The following is a 21,441-nucleotide window of genomic DNA, read 5'->3' on the forward strand; positions in this document are numbered from 1 at the left end:
AGTGGACTCCATGGCAGGGTCCGTCTGGACCATTTCTCTGCACCAATTGTTCCCCCCCAGCCATCCCCCATTTTCTTCCTCCAAAAAAGCAATTTATTAAAGAGGGGGAGTAATCATGGCCAGTTGCACCAAGGAGGCTTCCTCCATGCCTTCCCTGCCCACTGAGCCTACCATCACTTGCCTGAGCTCCTTCCTGCCATCATCCAAAGCATGGTACAAACCTCCTTCTCTGCCAGCATGGCCTCAGCAATGGCTACCCTGAGAACTCATTGCCTGCCCCAAGACCCTCAATGCCTCCAGGCAAAGCAATGGCCCACCTGTTCCAGACTGATCCTATCATGGAGAGCCCACAAGAGAGACACATTTCCTAAACAGAATGGCCTGACCAACACAGAATTGATTACTCGTTTGTCCTAGACGTGCAATGCCCATGACAAGCGCAAGAACTGCTTTTATGAAGTGGTACAGGATCAGGCCAGCAGTCTGCCCCTTCTGCCACCCTCCTCTGCATCCCAGCTCAAAAGCAAGTAGCAAGAAGGGAGATTAGCAGACTAGTTCTTCCCATGACCTCTACTCAATTCAACCTTTGGAAACCAAGGAGAGGGAGCCAGGAAGAAGAGGGGACCAGCACTGAAATGAGTCTGGGCTCGTATAGGAAGCGGGCTGGTAGAGGGGAATGGGGCAAGATCATGAATAAATCCTCCATGCCAACAGTTGCTCCAAAACAGAGGCAAGAGATGGGGGGAAAAAAACCCATTAGTATCCATGTTGCCCATAGTTCTCTACTCATCTGCCAGGAGTGGGGATTTGTGGGCACTGCATAAAATTCCCACATGTGGATAAATTCAGGTCTCTTGTAGTTGAACTTGCAGGTGACTACTGTGCTGGGGTGTGTGTGAGAGGCAATGTGGGGAAGGGCTTCACAATCTTTTACACTTCACACTGTATTGCTGCTTTTATATAAAACTCACTGTTCCTGTTGGGTAGACCCTTCAGGAACCTGAATACTGAACTGTAATGTAGTTCCAACAAATAGTTGATTCTTCGTCTACACTTTTTCATACTCAAGTGGTAGAATTCTGCACTGTATCACTTTGAACTGGAGATTAGTGATTTAGGTTGTCACATAAAAAGGTTCCTACAGGTAGTAAACTAGCACAACAGGGAGAGGATTGTAACAAACTCATTCTGATCCTCTGCTTTACCATATGCAGGGAGATTTTTAATATGTTAAAGAACATTTTTAAAAAGGAATCTTAATAGGACTATGAAGACAGGTGTCAATGTGGGAAGCTAACTCTAAACATGGGCTTAGTGTGGTAGCTGTGGATTACTCAACCTCTCCATCTTTAATTACCTAAATAGTAGGGTACATATCATACAATTTAACAGAAGGTCAAGGTCCTGTGCTTAACCGAACGTGATCAATCAGCACAAGAGCAGCACACAAGTGTGAGAAGAAGCAACACAAAAGTTGTATAAGTGTACATCATACATTTATTACTGAACAACCCTCTCAACTCCAAAATTGGGCACAGGGATTAAAAATAAAAATTCATTGCACTACTTAGTAAAGCATTACTAGTAACTCTCATAAAAAATGTACAAATTTTGTTAAAAATTTATCAAGCCTTCAAATGATTTGGTTACAGATATTTATAATACATTTAAAACTACATGTTAAAATGATACCATGGACTATGATTTTAAGGAAAACACTTGACAAATATGATTCTAACAAAACCCATAAGCTTTCATAATCATTAGCAAGTTTGCAACATAAAATAGCAAAATGAGGTAACTGAAGGTACCAAAGGGGGCACGGGGAGAGACCGAGAACCACAGCTCTCTTCGAAAGGCCTAACAATAACCAAGTTTGTAATGTGTTTTCGGAAAGCAAAATATTAAAAAAGAGTTGGTAAATCCCAAGTATTAGAAGAGGTGTACATGTTATAAGAGCTGCAACAAATATCACATTCTGGAGACTGTACAAAAAATTCTATACAAAAGAAATTGCTTTGCACAAAATAATTTGTAAAGAAAGTCACAAAATGAGACCTCACAGATATCCGTAAGGCCTTTATACCCAATTTTTTAAAAACCAAATTAAGTTGACAATTCATGCAAAAAAACCCAGCAGTGCCAACATGATAAAGTCAACTTTTTTTTTCTTCCTTTAGTGGGAGAGGCAGGGATAAGGGGGGGAAGGGTACTCAACATAATTTGGTGCCATCAGACACCGTTGAGGGCTGTGGAATTAGATACATAAATGTGCATAACACATGGCAGTTTACAGCTGAGCATGAATCCCCTTCCCCTCTTCCATCAGCAGCAACGGTATATTCCATCGCAGCCAGCCTGAGCCAGTTCAGACCATGTGCATGTGTGCATCCTATACACACTTAACCACAGGAAGCAAAATCTGCACACATTTGCAAGAGTCCCATGCAAACAAAAGTCATTCAAAGAAGAGATCAGCCACAGGAGTGCAACAATTAAGTATATCACCAAATTAGTCTCTTCTGCCACTCTAGCCTCATTCAACTGATGCTGGGAAACAAGGAATAGATGCTGTGCTGCAAGGTGGTTCCAGATTCAGCACCACAGAGCTACTTCTCAGAATTCGGTATTATGTGCCTTGTCAATTATGCATTCTGTCTGTTAAAGAAAGTGCTGTATTTCTATGTTTTGACAAAAATGGACACTGAGTAGTGTACTGTTATGGTTAAGATTTGTACAGGTAAAAATCATTTTTTGTCCAGCAATATAAAAAAGACCCAACATATTGTAAAACGTGTGTGGCGTACGTTCCCCCCACCCTCCCAACCCATGATTTTGTTTGCTTAAAAAAATAAAGTTTACTATGTGCAATTTAACCTGTTTTTGACATGCTGAGACAATTCCTTAGAGCACACTGAGGGGAGAATTGTTAACATTTGTAAATCTGTTGCACACAATGTTAAATTGCTTCATCTGCTTTGCTAGTGTTAAGTACTTAACACTATGGACAGACTAAGGCGCCTTAGCTACTCAGAGGAAAATAGTATCAGAAACAAGAACAAAAAAAATTGTGCTTTTTAAATTCTGCAGAACCACAAGCTGTGATTGGTCAGTGGCGCCATCAGAAAGAAGGGCAATCAGCACAGAGAACACTGGTCTGGAGAAACAAACTTAGCACATAGCAGCATACAAAAGCATCAGAAAGGACACCAAAGGAACTTAAAGCTGACTGGAAACAGGTTGCAGCAGTATTGTTAGCTGCAGTGCTTTGTGCTGTTGCAACTGAAAAACATGAAGAAAGCAGAAAAAATCAAAACCAACCATGCATCATCTCTTAGAGAACTATGGTAGCCACATGGAGGCATTTGTGTATTGAGGAAAAAGGTTAACTGCTAACAGTCTGAAATGTAGTTATGCCAATTATTTTTTCCAATACAACATTATTCAGAAGGCAGTTGAAAGGAGGTCAACTCCAGATTCACAGCATTTTAAAATTTTTTTCCTTTATTTCATATGCCAGCCCATTCCTGAATATGAATATTCTTCCTACTACCCATACAGCACTGAGGATGCCTGAACAGCATTCAAGAGCCTGCTAGAAAACAGAGCAGGCTAAAAACTGTATCCTATGACATTTTAGCCAGGCAGTAAAGAACAAAGTGTTAATAGGGCACCATGACTGAGGTTGGGGGGACAGGATCATGTTTTACCTTTAACAAAGTGCAAAAAATTTAATTTTGTTCATGAGGTTGAAGACTTTTGGGGAAGGGTGGAGAAAAACACAACCTTTAACTGTATTTAAGTTTGCTTGCATGTGACAAGGAATGTGAAATCAGTGCCAGTGTTTGCTATCTAAATTGTATATTTAGCAGGTATATGGCCAACAATACAAGAAGCATTTGCACAGAACTCTAAGACACCCTCAGTTTCCATTTCCATGGAAACAAATGACGTTTTGGATCTCGGATAAAAAAATCCAAAGTTCAACTGAAAGACTAGTATTGGCTGGAAGAATTTATAGAAGGAAGAGAGGACAGCATCAACTTTCAATAATCAGTTGAGAATTTTAATATTGCTACCTGACTGTGCAATCTTGCAACACCTTAAAAAGTTAAAGGATGAGCTGCAAGTTTGAAAACTTGGAAATTCTGGCAGCCTAAAAACAAGGCTATTTCTGTATTTGTAATGAACTGAGGATTCAATACACTCTATAAAACAAAAGACATATGATCTCCAATTAATGGGAAGCATAATAGTTGTCTGAAGAAAAGCAAAAAAGGCCTTTTATACTATTAAATACATGGCAGGGATGAAATATTAAATGCCTATAATCGCTGCACCCTTAGCATTCAGTGTGCAACTGCAAACGCAAGGAAAGAAACCAGTGTACAGTACTAGTACTGTTTAAATAACACACAAGATTATACATTGCAGCATAATTAATACTACACACATACGTCCTCAGTACATGCTGGTATATAAGTCCTCACACACTTCCACCCAAGCACTTGCGCGCCCGCATACACTCAGACACCCTGCGATCAACGCACCCACCCGCACTGTTTATTCCCACTCACAGTATCTGAAGGCTCTATATAAAGGTAGATTGCTATATTGTTTGGAGCTACCACTTTTTTCTTTTTAATATAAAAGCACATGCTAGAAGATCACGTTCCACTGTAATCTCGCAGCAACAGTCGGAATGATCACACAAAAACCAGGGAATGTTAGTGCACACACGAAATTAAGCTAAAAGAAAAAAATCTTTGGAGTTCCAATCACACAGTTAGTATAACAATCCCATAATTGTGAAGACTAATTATAAGCTTTATAGTTGATTAAATCACACAGTGCAAAGGAAGGTCCATTGACCCTTTTTGTGTAAAGGGAAGGCTGAAAGCCACACGGGTTCAGTTCATACATATATATACACATGTGACTAGGAACACCCAAAGTAGAATTGTGCTCTTAGACTGGTCATTCTGAATCACGATGCACTTCTGAAGCATCAGCTCTGCAAATAGGACAGGTACGATTTGCCTAGAAGACAAAAAACAAGCTTCACTGAATTGGCTACACAAAAATCACATAAAATAGTGTAGAAAAATTAATGTACTAAATTTCTAAGGCGGCAACTATGCCAAATATACCAACAGCACGTACACACCCCCAAGCAAGGAAACTGACTGCTTAGCTAGATTATGCCCTGAGCATAAGTGATGGTCCTTCCAGAAGACCAGTCACGTGACTTTTAATATTAAGACACCTACACTTTTCATTTTGCAATGACTTAAGGCAATAAAGTACTTTTGGTATTAATTGAAGTAATCTCTAATCGTGGATAATAGGCTTATCTGCACAATACATTCTATATCAGCACAAAGCAGGAGAAGACCACCAAAGGTCAATTCACATAGACCTATTAATCTCACTGACTATACCTCCATGGGACGGTTTGTCTGCAGTGGCTTATTCATACATGCGTAACTCCATTAGCATCCAACTCCTCAAACACAACACTTTCCAATACTGTATGTACGGTTTGGAAGTTAAGATCCAGGTTCAAATCTCTGCTCAGCCATGAAGCTATCTGAGTGACCTTGGGCCAGTCTCCCCTACCTCACAGGGTTGTTAAGACAAATGAGTAGAGGAACTCTGTACATTTCCCTGACCTCCTTAGAGAAAAGGTGGTATAAAAATAAATAAATCAGTTCACATATCAACAGCCAGTCACTGTGGTATGTGAAACATCCTGCTCCTCTAATTAAAAAAACCTAGAAAATTGCTTCAAGTTCCCTTTGGAAAAGCATAAAAAGGGTCCAAATACTTTTTAGATGTTTCAGCAAAAATATAGAGTTTTAACATCTTTCAAATTCTATGAGGAACCTATGAGTAGAGGTGTGATTTTTTTTTTTTTTGGTGATAATGAAATAAAAACATTGCATTCTGCACTTCTCATTCTTGACAAAATATGAAATCTGCGTAACAATAAAACCAAAAGTCACACCTCTACCTGTGAGCATCTTATATACCCAACCCTTTAGTTTTTGAAGACTGTCAGACTCTACACTGTGAGTTACAGCATGAGGAGCACACAGTGACATACGCTGTTCTGGACATGGTTGCATGAGCACATGTTGAAGCGATGGCACTACTAGAAGGTACTAAAAACTGTGTTGTGCAAGTGCAAAGCCAAGTCAGAATTCTACTCTAATTTCTGTATGTTAAAAACATCACATGATAGCTTTAGCCCAGTGGTTCTCAAACTTTTTACACCTGGATCCACTTTTTTAGAATGACAATCCGTTGTGACCCACCAGAAGTGATGTTACCAAGCAGGGAAATTTTTTAACACCTCTAAACAATAAAACCAAATCGATCAAGTAAGTAAATTAAAAGCTTAAAATAAGTGCAAGTTTAAACATTTATTTAAAATAAAAAAACTCTCCTATCCCAAGCAGTTGCTGAAAAGTTAAAAAAAACTCCCCAAACATCCCAAAGATTGAAATCCTATCTACCTTTACCCTGGGAGTAAGACCCATTGATTATCATTGTTAAAATATATACATTGTAGCCTGTTAAAAGTACAGCTCTGTAACATTTCCCAAAATGTGGTCACATACCATGGAATGGAATGGAAGACTATTAAAAATAAAACGCATTGAAAAGAATGTGGACCCATCTGAAATTGACTCACTACCCACCTAGTAGGCACCGACCCACAGTTTGGAAAACACTGCTTTTGCATATACAAGCCCCTATCACATGCAGAAAATTACACATGCAATTTATATACAATCCTGTATATAAACAAAGACACAGTACATCCGCAATCCAGCACACTGGGGCAGTGTTCTAATACTTTTGGGATGTGGTTTCTACAATTCTGTTAGTTCCTGCATGCTCAGGAATATATGTTCATATACACAAGAGTGAGAACACATGTTCATGTGGAAAAACAGAAAGTTGTCAGAAATAAAAGAGGTTAATTATTATGTGTTCTGGGCATAGTTACAGTGAGGCCCAAGATATAGATCTCTACTACTAGAAGTTCTTTATTGCTGTAGAAATAAATGTTCTATAAATAAATAAATCTACTACTACTACTATTGTAGTAGAAAAATTCTGGCATCTTCTGTTATCATGTATGAACTGTGAAAAATCCACAAAACTGTCATGCTGGCATATTATGGACAATCAATGACCAAATTTAACAATCTTAATTGCAGCAGTGTGAGTAGATTCTACGGTTTTGATAGTGCAAGATTCACCTCTCCAGTAAAAGAGATTTTCTGAAAACTATAATTCCTACTTCAATTATGCTCATTAAGTAGTATCTTGTGTACTATCATGTAATAGAAACTCCATTTAAATACCTATAAGCAATGAGAACAATTCACGTCAATGTGCATAGCCTCTCTTTTTTCCCCAAATTTTACTACCCTGCACCAAGAAATATTCATGCAAAAGTTAAGAGTACTTTACTGACATGCCTAATTTTAAACAGAAGTGATGACGTAATACAAATAGGAATTGTATACAATTACTGTACCTTAAGCCATTTATCAACACACTTGGCATGAAACTCGTGGTTACACGGCAAGACTCTAAGCAGTTGCCTTGACTCAAAATCACACATGCACACCACACACCTATAAAAGATATTGAAGAAAAATTTTTAACAATAATATTTCAGTAGTTTTAATAAAATCACTAAAAACCTTCTCTATAGAATTACAAAAGCAAGTGATTATACCTGAATGAGATTTAGGGCGCAATCCCATCCTGCGCTGGAACAGGCTTGCGCTGTATCCAGTGAAGGATAGGGGTCCAAAGTAGCTCATCCAGAGGTAAGGGGAAACTCTACCTCTTATCTCTGGGTAAGGTACCCTGGCCCCTATAGGTCTCCTTGGACTTGCACCACCTCTAGAGGTTGCACAAGTCCAAGGAGAGCGGAGCAGCTTGAAGCCACACCAAACCCCCAGGAACGGGGTTTGGGATCCATCATGGCTGTCAGGTTCAGCCCTACCTCCTGCTCCTGGCCCACCCCCGGGGCCCCCCACCATGTCAAGTTCACTGACATGAACTCAGCCTCTGTTGGCGACCCTACTGGGCTGGTGCAAGGGACTTGTGCCGGACCAAGTACTTCTCTGGATTGCGCCCCAAAACACCATAGATGCAGTACTAAGTATTATACTATTCTTTTAAGAACCAATTGCTGTAGTGCTGCTCTGCATAAAAATACCTAAACAAACCACGAACAATCTCAAGTTTACAATAAATTTTTTCTGATAATTTTGTATATTACAAATCCAACTAGTGATCACCCGCATATGCGACAGCCACCACTGGTCCCTGTTCATCCCCCCAGCCTCCAAAGCTATGGAGAGACGCATTCCCCCTTGCCTCCAGAGGCTTTACGGAGCCTCACAGAGGCAGCCCACGTCCACACACTCCCTCCACAAGGCTGGCTGTTTTGGTCAAAAACTGGAAGTGGCATATTTTCACCCCAAACAAGGATTCCAAGTTTCGTAGAGATAGCACGCACATACGCGATGCCTCTTCAAGGCTCAGAAAAGCCTCCGGAGGCAAGGGAAGCATGGCCCCCCTCGCCTTTGCAGGCTTCACATAATGTCAAGCCTTGCTTGGCAATGGGATGCTGGTCTGCAACCCTGTAACAAAGCAGTGCACAACTGTACTTGAAGGGTCCAGTGCTCTTACAATACATATATCAGGCTTAAGAGATGTACTTAATTTTTTTTTACTAGAACCCAAGTTCAAACAACTGGAGCCAGATGCGTAACAGTACCTTGGGATAGGTTATCTACAACAGTTCATCAGCCCTATACGCATTGGGATAAAGTGCATATACAGATGGAGCCTCGTTATTTGCGAGGGTTCCATTCCTGGAACCCACGCAAATACAAAATTTCGCATGGAACCAAGTCACGTGAAATTTGGGCTCCACTCCCCTCCAAATGCGACCAGAGTCTCTCTCAGGTCACATCCGGAGCTGTTCTCAGGTTCATGGAGGTCACGTGCAGCCTCCATGGGCCTCAAAATGGCCTCCGGAGGTCCTAGAAGGGCACTTCCAAAATGGAAGTGCCCTTTTAGGACCTCTAGTGGCCTTTCCAAGGCCCATGCAGGCTGCGCGCAGCCTCTGTGGGCCTCAGAAAGGCCTCTAAATGCCTCAGAGGCCAATTCTCCGGAGGCGACTGGAGCTGTGCTCCACAGCTCCACAGCCTCCAGAGATCCTAGAAAGGCACTTCCAGTTTCAGCCAAAAACCGGAAGTGCCTCTCTAGGACCTCTGGAGGCCACCATGAGGCTCGTGGAGGCTGCGCTCAGAAGCACCTCCGGAGGCAACTGGAGCACAGCTGCAGTCGCTCCAGAAGGCTCAGGTGGGGCCAAGTCTGGCTCCATGCAGGTCCTGCGGACCCGCGTTGAGTCAGATTCACGGTTAAAAATATCGTGAATAAAGAGGCTCCACCTGTACAAGTACAAATCTACATCTGACACACTGCCATAATAGGCAGTAATGAAACAAAAAGTACTACTTTTCACATAGTTAAAACAGTTAATTCATCCACTCAAAAAATTAATTCGTTATTCATCACACTGAAAATTCCATATAAATACCCGCAGAATACCACATCAGTCACTAAGAACAATGCAGGCATGCCTGCATTACTAGCAGAGGGTGCAGAAATCCATCCATTCCTACAGCTAGTTACTAGAAGAATTTTCAGGGTGTAGTATTTTTAAGGAGGCTGGCTGCACACAGAATTTTCTAGCAGTTCACTCTGGTCCAGCAAGAAAGCACCTGCATCACAGGAAGGTCTGCATGGAGTCTGTATATGGGCCTGCGTCAATTGCTTACAGTCCTCAAACTCCAGTAACCTCTGATATTTGATTTATTTAACAATGTCTTAACTTTAGTCATCAGAAAAGCAGTTAAAGTAATTGAAACCATTTTTTAAAAGTTACTCTTTAGGCAGTTATTGTAGTACTTTTAAAAGCAAGAGCGGAGAAGTAAGGTTTGGTTCTCATGAGAGTAGTGCGATTCCTAGAACTCAGGCCTGCTATTCCAATTTAACTCCAGCAATTGAAAAGCAGAAAATTATGCTAAATCTGGGACATCCAAACTGCTATTTCATCATGAAGCTCGCTAGACCCTTCTTCTGAATCAAAATATCTAGGCCCAGGAAATCTGTGTTTATGATTTCAGCCCAATTATTAAATAAGGTGTCTCCCATGTTGAAGTTACATAACTGTCCCTCCGCTTCAACTTAACATACATCTGAACTGGGAAGTAATTTTAAAAAGGGAGAGTGACTACATATTATAATTAATTGCTAGACTCCAGCTAATCAGGGCTGAGAGATTTCACATTAAAGATGAAACAAGAGAAGTAGTACTTACAGAGTCTGTTCTGACTGATGGTTGTTTGGGTTGAATCTGTAAGATGGAAGTTGCTCAATATCTGCTTTTGTTAGTCCTCTTGGTTTGGCCTCTCCCAGTCTTTCTGCCAGGTTCAGCAGTGCCTATGAAATAAATTCATCCTTTTAAATCCCACCAGTTTAACTTCAAGTGCTCTTTCCATATTACATCATTATCAGGACTGACCAGCGAAGTTTTATGCATAATTATGTAGGACATTGAATTCAACTATCCTTGGCAAAGATTTCAACTGTCCCAAGTACAGACATACATGTATTTCCAATCACAAGGCCTAGCAAGCAGCAGCATATCACTGCAGACACCAGCCTATAAGTCGACCCCCCACAGATAAGTTGAGGGCAGGTTTTGAGAAAAATCATGGTATTTTCTATGACCCCCGGGGTAAGTCAGGGGTTAAACTTGGGGGGGGGGGTCTGACTATAGTTTTGTCTGATTTTACCCAAGGCCAGATACTGAAAAATAACCTACCACTAATTGTTACCTGAGAACTGTAGTCTCTAATTTATTAAAAACATAGTAAAAGATCATAAAATACATTTTTATTCTTTTTAAATTCTGGTCTTCACCACCTTTTTGTAAACACCATCTGAGTAAGTGCACTGTAAACATGCCAGTAAAACAGTGCTTCCCAACCTGGGATTCATGTACTCCCAGGGACACTCAACAGGACCTTTAGGAGTACTTGAAAAAGAATGGCATAATGGCAGAAAAAGGCAGGTCGTGCTCCAGAATGCCTTGCAAGGACCAGCAAGGCAGGTAGCTAGTTGGCTGTGAAAGGCCCACCAATAACTAGTTTTTGGTCATTAATTCATCTAGAACCAGTGATTGAAAACCAACACAGTAAAAAAGCTGAAACGTAATATAGGAAGTGATCAATCACCCAGAATTTCTCAGCACACTTCTGGTGCAAAACAGTGCAAAGGCAGAGTCTTCTGTTCTTCAAACAGATGAAAAGAGAAAATATGTGATTAATACATGAAGTCTGGGTTTTCATAGTGAGGAGATAAGGGCTTGTATTATTAATTACAAACATTTTGCTAATATGAAGGGTACGATTTATGGAAATGGGCGGCCAAGGGATATGCAAGTGAGAAAAGTTGAACCATGAATCAAATCCACCTTTAAGGTGTCTGGTGTGTTAAGCCAGAAGCTCTACATATAACATACAACCCGTAACACATAACTGAGAGTGTGCAATTCAATTCACGGCAGAGAGATGCAGCTGCATACATTTGCAACCCCTGCTTTCCATGGGAGTTATTCTTAAGTAACGGTGCACTGAATTGTAGCCTGGGAAGGAGGGTCCCATCCTGGTGTTGAAAAAAAAGATTTCTGCCAAATGCATGCATTTGCAAAAAGGAACCAGGTTGCAGCAGCAAAAGGGAACAGAGGAGAATAAAATGTTAATTTTGGCTGGAATTTCCCAGGGAAGTTACTATAGCAATGATCTCTGTATTGCTTCTGATGGGCAAGAGGTGCCTGCCTGAGCCAGAAACGAAAACTTTTCAGAGCTGAAAAGCTCTGCCCTCTGATTGACCTGGAGATAAGGCGAAGTAATAATTGGAGCTTGATTACTTGGCAAAAATTTCACATACTATAGGCGAGTATCTACAGTAACTTATGCTAACAGAAACAAAATCCTCAACATAATCCTATTCACACTAAAGGTTGGACGAAGTTATGCGAAACCATTTCATACCAAAATGCATTCTTCTAGAAGCAGCAAATCTCCAACTGTTATCTAGTGTCAACAGTTTTAGTAAGAGAATGAAACAAAATTAAGAAATATCAACTGAAGTGTTATGATATACTCTTCCTTGTATGTTTGCATAATATTAACCAACCTCATAATTTTCCACCTCACCGTCTTCTACATCCAATTCAAAACTGAAAGCTGGTCCAACTGCAGGTGGCACAGGAAGCATTGATCTAGAGAAAGATCAACTCAGCATCAGGATTTAATACAAGCAAAGTCAGTCTGTCCAAGGCTGCTCATTTTGTATCTCTGCCCACAGGTTTGATAAAACTAATCAAGTTTGAGTACACCCTTCACCTCCACTCACCCAATTAAAGGATTTTACAAGAACTTAAATTCAAATTCATTCTTATCCGATGCATGCAAATCGTGCAATTCAGTATTTTTGAAAAAACATGGTAAAAATGACTCCTCTGCAATTGTACACATTTACATTACAAGAATAACAAAGTTGATTTGTTACTGTAAAAACACAGTTTTAAAATGTCTTTTTAGCTTCATTTCTTTCAAGAGTCCCAGGGGACTGTGTGTGATCATAATAAAAGTCCTAAAGTACACAAATGCTGGATAACACCTCTGCAAGCCATCTGCACTGAAACAGAATGTGAGACGCTTAGGGCCAACTGTAAGCCTGTGTTTTTGGTAAAATGGCAACACCCATTCTAAAACCATGAAACAAGGCAGGCTTTTAAAAAAGGCAGGGCATACTTACAACACATATGGCAACAGGCTGGGATGGTAAGGAGGTGGAGGTATTGGCTGTTGGGATCGGTATCGGCTGCGACCTGTGAGTCTTCGAGGCATAAAGGGTGGATAAGGCTTGAAAGAAGCAAAAAAGCCCTCCACGTGTTAATATTCAAATAATTTGTAAAATGAAGTCAGTAACACTGTTTTAACACTGATTTAGCACTTGCGTGCTCAAAACCATGTATATCTTAGCACTGACCTTTCAACAACCCTGTACACAGAGTGTGTATAATTATAGACTGGAATCGGGAAAAAAAACAAAATTTCCTGGATTTCAGAAGAGTCTGTTATAGAGGCTCTTCCCTTACTTGATTCAACAGTTCCATTCCAGGCATTCAAGAGTAGATGAACCAGTCAGTTTGGTAACTTGTTCCAATTCCATGAAATATTAGGACAGTATTGTCCATTTCTAACACTTGTGCATCTTGATGTACTTAATTCTCAGAAACAGGTTTAAAAAAACAAATACAAGCAGCAGAATTTACACAAACATGCATAAAGAATCAAGGCAAAACAATGAATATCATCACTTACTACCCCAAAAGACACCTCCTGGTGCAAAGGGTCATGTGCTAAGAATTGGAGAGGAGCTGAAGGAGGCAATGTTGGTGGATGGGCTGAAGGTGGATAGGTAAACCCCCCTACAGGGAGGTGGTCTCCAAGCAGTTCCACTTCATTTTCTATCCTTTGAAGAGGCTAAGAACAAACAAGGTTGTTTTTAACATTTGAGAACTATAAGATACTACTCTATGTGTGGTTTTCTGTCTATTCCAGTACAAATATATGTTCTAGCATTTTATACAATGCATAATTTGTTTCTAGAATCATGCCCCCCCCAAAAAAAAACCATTGCACTTCTTCCAGCATTAATATTTAGCATCCACAATGGTGCACTCACACAAGTCATCTTCCTCCCCCCTCTCTCATCTCTCTCTGAAATGACTACAGCATTCATTTTCTTCAAAATTACAGCTGCACTAAAGAATCTCAATTTTTCTTCTGCTATCTGACAGACTGAGAATTAAAACAGGCAAGGTTTCCAGTACCTAGATAAGATTTTGCAGGCCAAGGAAGCCTGTACTAGCAGCCATGCTCTCCCTGCAAAACCCCACAAGATTTCTTTGTGGAACCTGCTCATCTCCCCTTCTAGACAGTCTACCCAAGAATACCAATTTTCTAGAATCAATGACTACAGGCACAGCCAAAGTAATTTTTTTGAAATATGACTTACCGAACGCGACTGTTGTGTTTGGAAGGGAACAAATTGACCTGGAGGTGGCAGGTGTGGAGCATGATGCGGGGAGAGATGTGGAGGATGCAAAAGAAATGGATCACTAGAAATAAGAGGTGGGAAGGCCGCATACGGAACTGGTAAATGCTGAACAGAACATGCCTGAAGCATCTGCAAAAGAAAAACCATTCATTTCATGCATCATTTTATACTATCACATGGACAGTATACTGAAGATTATAACATTTATAAGGGGCAACAGCAAAGCACAATTTATGTAGTATTATTCTCTTAAAAGAGCATCTGCCTCTCCCATCTTCAAAATACAGTGCTCCCCGCCCCCCTCCCATGGTGCTTAGGTTGCAATCCTATATAATTTAAGTATAAACCTTACTAAATATAATGAAGTTTTTTTCCTAAGTAGACATCACAGGATTTAACTTATCCACAGTAATTTATTGCCTACTCTGCTCACATGTACTATACATCTTAATACAAGTTTAGAAATTTTGAGGGATAATTGCCTCCAACAGTTACTTTTATTTTTATCACTTTCAGCAACCCCTCCCAAATTCTGTGATATTTAATCTCTTCTGTGGGAAGAAACCTATATAAATAAATTATGTTTTCTCCTCTCCATCTGGATGTTCCTTATGAATCTGACCAGCAAAATATATTAATCTTTAAAAAATCAATATACATCTGTATTAATACTACTGGCTAGTTAATCTTTCTGAATGATACAGCGCACATCAATAGAGACCACCACCATAGAGAGGCAAATATTGTAGAAAATCTGATTAGGCTGTCTTAAATTGGGCTCCAGAACAGTAGCTGCACAGGAACATGGGGAAATCCCCCTTTCAAGTAAAAATGTAAAGTGGATGGGATGCATTTCAGAACCAGATAACAGTCACCTGAACATTCAAAAAAACATGATTCTATTTTTATGACACAAGGTGTTCTATCATAGGCAGCACACATGGATGGAAACTTGCATAACTTATCTGCACCATCAAAATTCTGCTCCTTTCATCTTACAGGGTTGGCAGACCCCTATGGGGTGCAGAAGACTGGCAGACCCCTCAGAAAAACTGTATGGGGTGCAGAAGACTACAGAGCTAAAGGTGAGATAAACACTTCCTCCCCCACATACACAAATGGAAGGGCCTTCCATTTTCAGAAGAGTCAGAATAAAAATTTATATTCATGGAATATAGGTAATGCTCACTGCAACATTTACTGAAGTTTCTTACACAAAAGCTGCACTCCTAAACACAAGTCCAAGTAAATATTGACAGAATTAGGAGCAAAGAACACTCCTTATGGAACCTCCAAAGCATTTTTAATTGTTTTCCTTCAAAGTGGGAAGCTACTTACTGGGGGAGGCACACTGCAGACAGGTAGATGCTGCCCACTGAAAACCACAGAACACCCTGGGACCTGCTGCGTGTTGCAAGCTGGTATGTGCTGGCCTGTGCAAAGTGGAATCCCATGTGGTGCCACTGTAGTCACTGTGTACGAGACTGGGACAGTGCCCTGGTGGATCTGTGAAGTAAAGTGCAAAGCATTTTCAGCAAGTCTACTAAGGACCAAGCTCAAGCAGATATTCACTTTCACAGTACAAAGTCTGTTAGAACATCTTCTCCACAAAAAAGACAGGATTTTCAAAAATTCCGTAAAATTCTCAGTTAATCTCTATAATTAGCAGTATGATCTCATAATTTACTTCAATCACCAAAGCTGGTCTATTCACAGGCCTAAAATTTCTCCTGATGCAGTAACTGTACCAAGACATTTAATTTTTTCTCCCCCCAAACCCAGCAGGCCAGTCTCTTTTCCCACTTTCCCAGTCAGTAAGATTGACTAATGCGAATGCTAATACAGGCATGCGCTGCTTAACAACCTTCCACTTAATGACAGACCGAATATACGACAGTGGCCAAAGCACAACAAAGAGGCCCTTAATGAGGCAGTCAGGTCTCCCATAGCCTGCAGCAGAGTGTGTTAACAGAACAAAGAGGCTCTTAATCCAAAGAAGAGGTAATCTCCACTAGCCTGTTCAGCCAGCTAGCTTATGGCAGGGAGTGTCTGTTTACACAACAAAGGCATTAGACTGGAGCATAGTTCGCTGAATGTTCACTTAATGACATAATTGCATAACAATGGAGATCTGAAAACATATCCCCCGACGTTACATGGTGCACATCTGTATACAACATGAACTAACTCATTCTTTTTTTTAGAATATGCATGGCTTCTCAGGTTCAGGGAGGATGACAGTATGTTAAAGATTTTATACGTATACATGTTTACATGTTTTATACGTATACATGTGTACATAGAGGCTGGAGGCTGGATTCAGCCTCTGTGCGCTAGCACAGCTTGCTCCTGAGGAGGTGCAAACGTGTTTTACAGCATGATTGCGACCCCCCTAGGCTGGCCTAACTCATTGTTAGGATTGCGCTACCCATGAGTGAATAGCTTTTCGTACCACTGAAATACTGTATTTAACATGTACTTAGGGCATTTATGTATAGCAATACCTCTCTTAACACCACATCTTTTAGCATGGTTTTTCTAGTGTGCTTTGTCCTGGGTGTAACTGACAAGCTACTCAACAAACAACAGCACATTTAGGTTACTATGAGGTCAATCAGCCCCAGTTTCCTTTCTCATCAAAAAAAGATGTCTCTTATAGCACTGTAAAATTGGAAGTACTGTTTTATGTATGTTAAATACTGAATATACCCATCACATTTAAACACTGACAGCAGCAGCGTACACAATATCAAAATTCCTCTTAAATTTAGAAAGATTTGGTGTCCTTAGGACAAACCGCTCCTTCTTTATAATGCCTCAACTCTGCACCGGGGCAAACTAGCACTGGGGTTCTGGGGGGGGGGGTTGGGGGAAATGCCCTGGGGTGCCACCTGATGGAGGGCTGTGCCATGACCCTTCCCCCCCCAGTCATTTTTTAAAAAACCAGGTCTGTTTTTGGCCCCATTTTTGAGGCCTTAGAAGGTCTTAAGAGCCAGGGTCCATTTTTGAGGCCTTACGTCTTTTAAGGGCCAGGGAGGCTGCCCACTGCCTCCTTGGTCCCCAGAAGGCCTTCTGAGACCTAAAGAATGCCAAAACACAGCACTCTGTTTTCAGAGAAAATCATAAGGAACATATTTTGGGCAGGGGGGCAGCATTTAGCAGTTGTGGCCTGGGCAGCACAGGGGCAGGGTTTGCAATTGCAAACTAGTATGCTATGAGAAATAAATCAGTGTTCAAACCACAAACTCATGTGCAGAGGTATGTCTCCAGGCACTGCACTTCTATGGCCTCATCCCCTTCCAATGAGCCTCCTCTGGGACATCAGTTCTGCCATGTGTCTGCAGCTGATGAATGGACCATCCAAATACTCCCAATGCAGACACACAGTCACCTGTCCTCAGAGGTGGTTCACCCAAAAGACAGGAGACGATTCTCTGAGGATAGCCTACTAATTCTTACTTACACTCTAAAATAGATTTTATTCTAAGATTACGCTTTTTGAGTGTGAGTGAAACATGGCCCCAATTTTGAATTGGAAAGGGGAACAAATATCTTCCACATGTCTAGAACATGCTATTCTAATGCTTTAGCCATTCTCATACCTGTTCATGAATGTCAACCATCACTGCATTCTGCTGTGGTGGATGAGCAGCTGGGTGCAACATACGGGGAGATACATTCGGTGGATGGAAGGCTCGAGGTTCTTCTATTGCTTGTTGCTGTCCATAGGGGAGATGGTAGTTTTCATCTTGACTAATAGAGTTTAGTCGAGACAATCGATCTCTCCTTGCTCTCTGGCGTCTAACAGGAGGACTGGAAATGATCACATAAGAACATTTTACACACACTGAGCTATTTTTCCTTTTAGATTAGAAACCTCAAATGACACTCTTGCTGCGTATCAATATTTCTGTAATCAGGAATAATATAATCTGCATACATTTATGTCACTTTTAAGGTGTGAACAGAAGATCAGAAAGCACATGACAGCTGCTCAGAAACTTACTATATCACAGCTATAAGCATTGACAGGAAGTCATCTATACTCTCCAACAACAGAGTAACCTGGTAAACTTAACCTTCATGTAAATATAGCATTAAACTTCCAGTGTGTTCTTACACAGAAGTTGCATTTTTAGCAGTAACTGAACTGGCAGCAGGGGAAATATGAAGGGAGGAATACACATATTATTGGCAACAAAGCAGAATGTCAAGCTTAATCACATGGCTGTTTAAACCTGCAGTAACCACAGTTTTTGACCTGGCCAGGCTAATTTTCCCTTCATATCATCACAGGCTCAAAAGGTCACATGTAGTCTGGCCAATGCCGCAGGACATGAACTCAGCACAGCCCTGTTAGATTTCATGTAATCTCTTAAACCCATCATAGTACTGGGGAAAATCAGGTTGAGATGAACCAAAACTTCAGCTAACAAGTTCAAATGACCGCGTGAATAAGACCTTGGAACATTTTCAAGAGATCCAGCAAGCCAGGGTAGCATAGTGGAGAGAATGGAAAATATTGACTACAAAGACTTGGGTTCAAATTCTTGTTCGGTTCCAAAGTTCACTGAGTAACCTTGGCCCAGTTGTTCCCTCTGAAACTAATCTACCTTACAGGTTGTAGTGATGACGTAATACCTCAAGAGTATTTGCTATCATTGAACTCCTAGTAGAAAGACTGATATGTAAACTAAAAAAAAACATTACTGGGGACAAAAGACCCTGCCCTCTATTACTGGAAACCTCACAGAGACTATCCTCCTTCAGTCTTTATAGCAAACACTACCAAAATGTTCTCAGTCTTTTCTCTAAAGTTAAAGGCCAGAGATAGGCTGCATTTTAAGCAGAAGTGCTAAGATTATCAACATTCTACCAGAGCCCCTAATACACAGTACAACTGCAGCCATGGAGATTCCTCAACACCCACTGAAAGCCATAGTGCCATTCTACCACTACAATAGTAGACCGACATGCGATACCTGCCTTTAGGGTTTTGTTTGTATGTGACATTTCAGCCATGAAGCCCACTAGGTGACCTTGGACAGGTCATTCTCTCACAGCCCAACCTATCGCTGTGATGATAAAATAGGGTGGAATAGGGAGAAAAAGAAGGAAACTCACTGGTTGCAATACAAGACACTACAATCCTGACAGAATTCTCATAATTTTGAGTAAACTAGCAGGCACAGACATGAGCACTGGAAATATCTGTACCATTATCTTCCAGGCAACTATTTAATTCTATTAATAATGTATTTGACTAATTAGAAAAAACCTTTAAAAATTAACAGCTTTGCAGATAGAGAGCTACACTTCTGAAATCAGGAAGACTCGAGCTTAACAAGCCATCATCGCATACTTGCCTCCTTCTGTTACGCGCAGGTGTGTTGCATCGTTCCCCTGAGAAGTGATGTTGGCTTGATCGAGCTGAAGGAGGCTGCCTATTTGATGTCATCTCCCATGGTCGCATTGGCGGTGATGGGGCTGGTGATGCTGCTGCGTAGTCAAAGACTGAATGAGAAAGGCGCTGTCTCTTGGGACTTGGGCTGTCTTCACTCTGTGTCAGTGTAATAAATATACTGATAAATTCACAAGCAATAGGTATTCCAGTACAGCATAGCTACAGAAAAAGATGGGAACAAAGGTAACAGACATTTCCAAAGGACAGCAAACCAAGGTCTACATGTTTCATTGCAACAACATTAGCATTTGTTAGTAGTAGCTGTATAAGTAGTAATTACAAATGTAACATATTATAGTTTATCTCCCTTACAACATCTTGCACAGAATTTTCCCACCCAGATTCTGGGGGAGGGAAGAATTTGTTTGCAAGAGCAAAGAAAACACAATATAAATGCAGCAGTTGTTATGAGGAAACAAGGCTGTTTGCTCACTTTTTAATGGTGCTTACATAAGCACAAATTTTATGCCAATGAGTTCTAGGTTTCTGAATTTAAAAAGCCGCAGCCAGATAGAGTTCCAGCTCAACATGTGTGCCCAATATCCGTTAAACATGCAATATTTACTGCAGCCAAGTTTTGTTCTGCTAAGTTAGTTCAGATATATCCCTTGCATTAAATTTCCTTGTTAATACAATATTTAGAGCTTTTGAAAAGTATGCAAACAAAGTTAGTTCTCATGCATTTGAAAGAGGTCATCCCTGGCAAGCCAAAACAGTTTTTAAACTGAGTACTATCCACATTTCTAGAGGACATACTACATTACTTACAAGTAATGACTACTTGCCATTTGCTATCATAGACCTTTTGTTTGTCTTGCTCATTAGTTTAATACCTACCAGTAGGTTTCACTCTGACCTATAGTGGATCAGCATTTTCTTAAGGTTTTTAAGAGAAAAAAAGGGTAACCAACCCACGTGGCAGGGACAGCACAGAACATAATCTAGAGATGGGTTCCATGCTGCAGATGCAATATGCTGAAGGACTAGTGCCTTAAGTCTACTTTATTAAAACATGAAAAAAATTCATGGGTCTCATACATGCTATTATTTTTGAGAAAAAATTATTAGCAGGGCTCAAATATTTCAAATTCCTGGATGTTTTTTAGGTCTATATAGTACAGGTGACCCCCCCCCCCCCGGTACCCACAGGGGATACCCCCCACAGATACTAGAAACTGCAGATAATAGGGAACACTACCTCCACACTCATTATCTTCATTTATCTATCTGTGATAGATAGCTAGCCAGTCATCTACTGCAGATAAATGAAGATAACGAGTGCAGATAGCTAGCTAGATACCCATGGGGGATACCCCCCCCCACAGATACCAGAAACTGCAGATAATAGAGAACCCTATCTCCATACTCATTACACAGGCCAACACACATTTTGCTTCCTTAAAAGTTACACCAATTCCTGTGTATATTTGGGGTGCCAATTCCAAAAATGGCATCCGTTTTGCCGATATAGTATAGCCTCATTAGTTAATGGTTCAAGCAGCTTCCTCATGAGGAAGCCATGGTGTAGGCTTCCTCATGAGGAAGCTGCTTGAACCATTCACTAATGAATGGTTAGTGAATGAATGAAGTGAATTAATGAATGAATGAAGTTATACTATATCTTCAAAACTAGACATTTTGGGCAAAATGGATGCCATTTTTGGAATCAGCACCCCAAATTCATATCAAACCACCATAAAGTTTGAGAAAAACTTTCCTGTCCCTCAATTTTGTAGGCCTGT

At 40.6% G+C, this 21,441-nt stretch overlaps 1 protein-coding gene across 4 annotated transcripts in view; it reads right to left on the bottom strand.

The window, feature by feature from the left end:
- Positions 1 to 1,474: 1,474 nt before the first annotated feature.
- The window catches only part of RNF38 (ring finger protein 38), an 87,036-nt gene continuing 67,069 nt past the window's right edge, over positions 1,475 to 21,441 (bottom strand). For all 4 annotated transcript variants that reach the window (XM_066616724.1, XM_066616726.1, XM_066616725.1 and 1 more), the window contains 10 exons: positions 19,602 to 19,795; positions 17,838 to 18,048; positions 15,574 to 15,741; positions 14,194 to 14,364; positions 13,497 to 13,658; positions 12,928 to 13,034; positions 12,304 to 12,388; positions 10,421 to 10,542; positions 7,553 to 7,652; positions 1,475 to 5,040 (listed from right to left, as the gene is read on the bottom strand). In XM_066616724.1, the coding sequence (XP_066472821.1) occupies positions 4,978 to 5,040; positions 7,553 to 7,652; positions 10,421 to 10,542; positions 12,304 to 12,388; positions 12,928 to 13,034; positions 13,497 to 13,658; positions 14,194 to 14,364; positions 15,574 to 15,741; positions 17,838 to 18,048; positions 19,602 to 19,795 (1,383 nt within the window). In that variant the 3' untranslated portion in view covers positions 1,475 to 4,977. The remainder of the gene's footprint in view (positions 5,041 to 7,552; positions 7,653 to 10,420; positions 10,543 to 12,303; positions 12,389 to 12,927; positions 13,035 to 13,496; positions 13,659 to 14,193; positions 14,365 to 15,573; positions 15,742 to 17,837; positions 18,049 to 19,601; positions 19,796 to 21,441) is intronic.

Source organism: Tiliqua scincoides, chromosome 2 (genome assembly GCF_035046505.1).
Source record: "Tiliqua scincoides isolate rTilSci1 chromosome 2, rTilSci1.hap2, whole genome shotgun sequence".
Lineage (NCBI taxonomy): Eukaryota > Metazoa > Chordata > Lepidosauria > Squamata > Scincidae > Tiliqua > Tiliqua scincoides.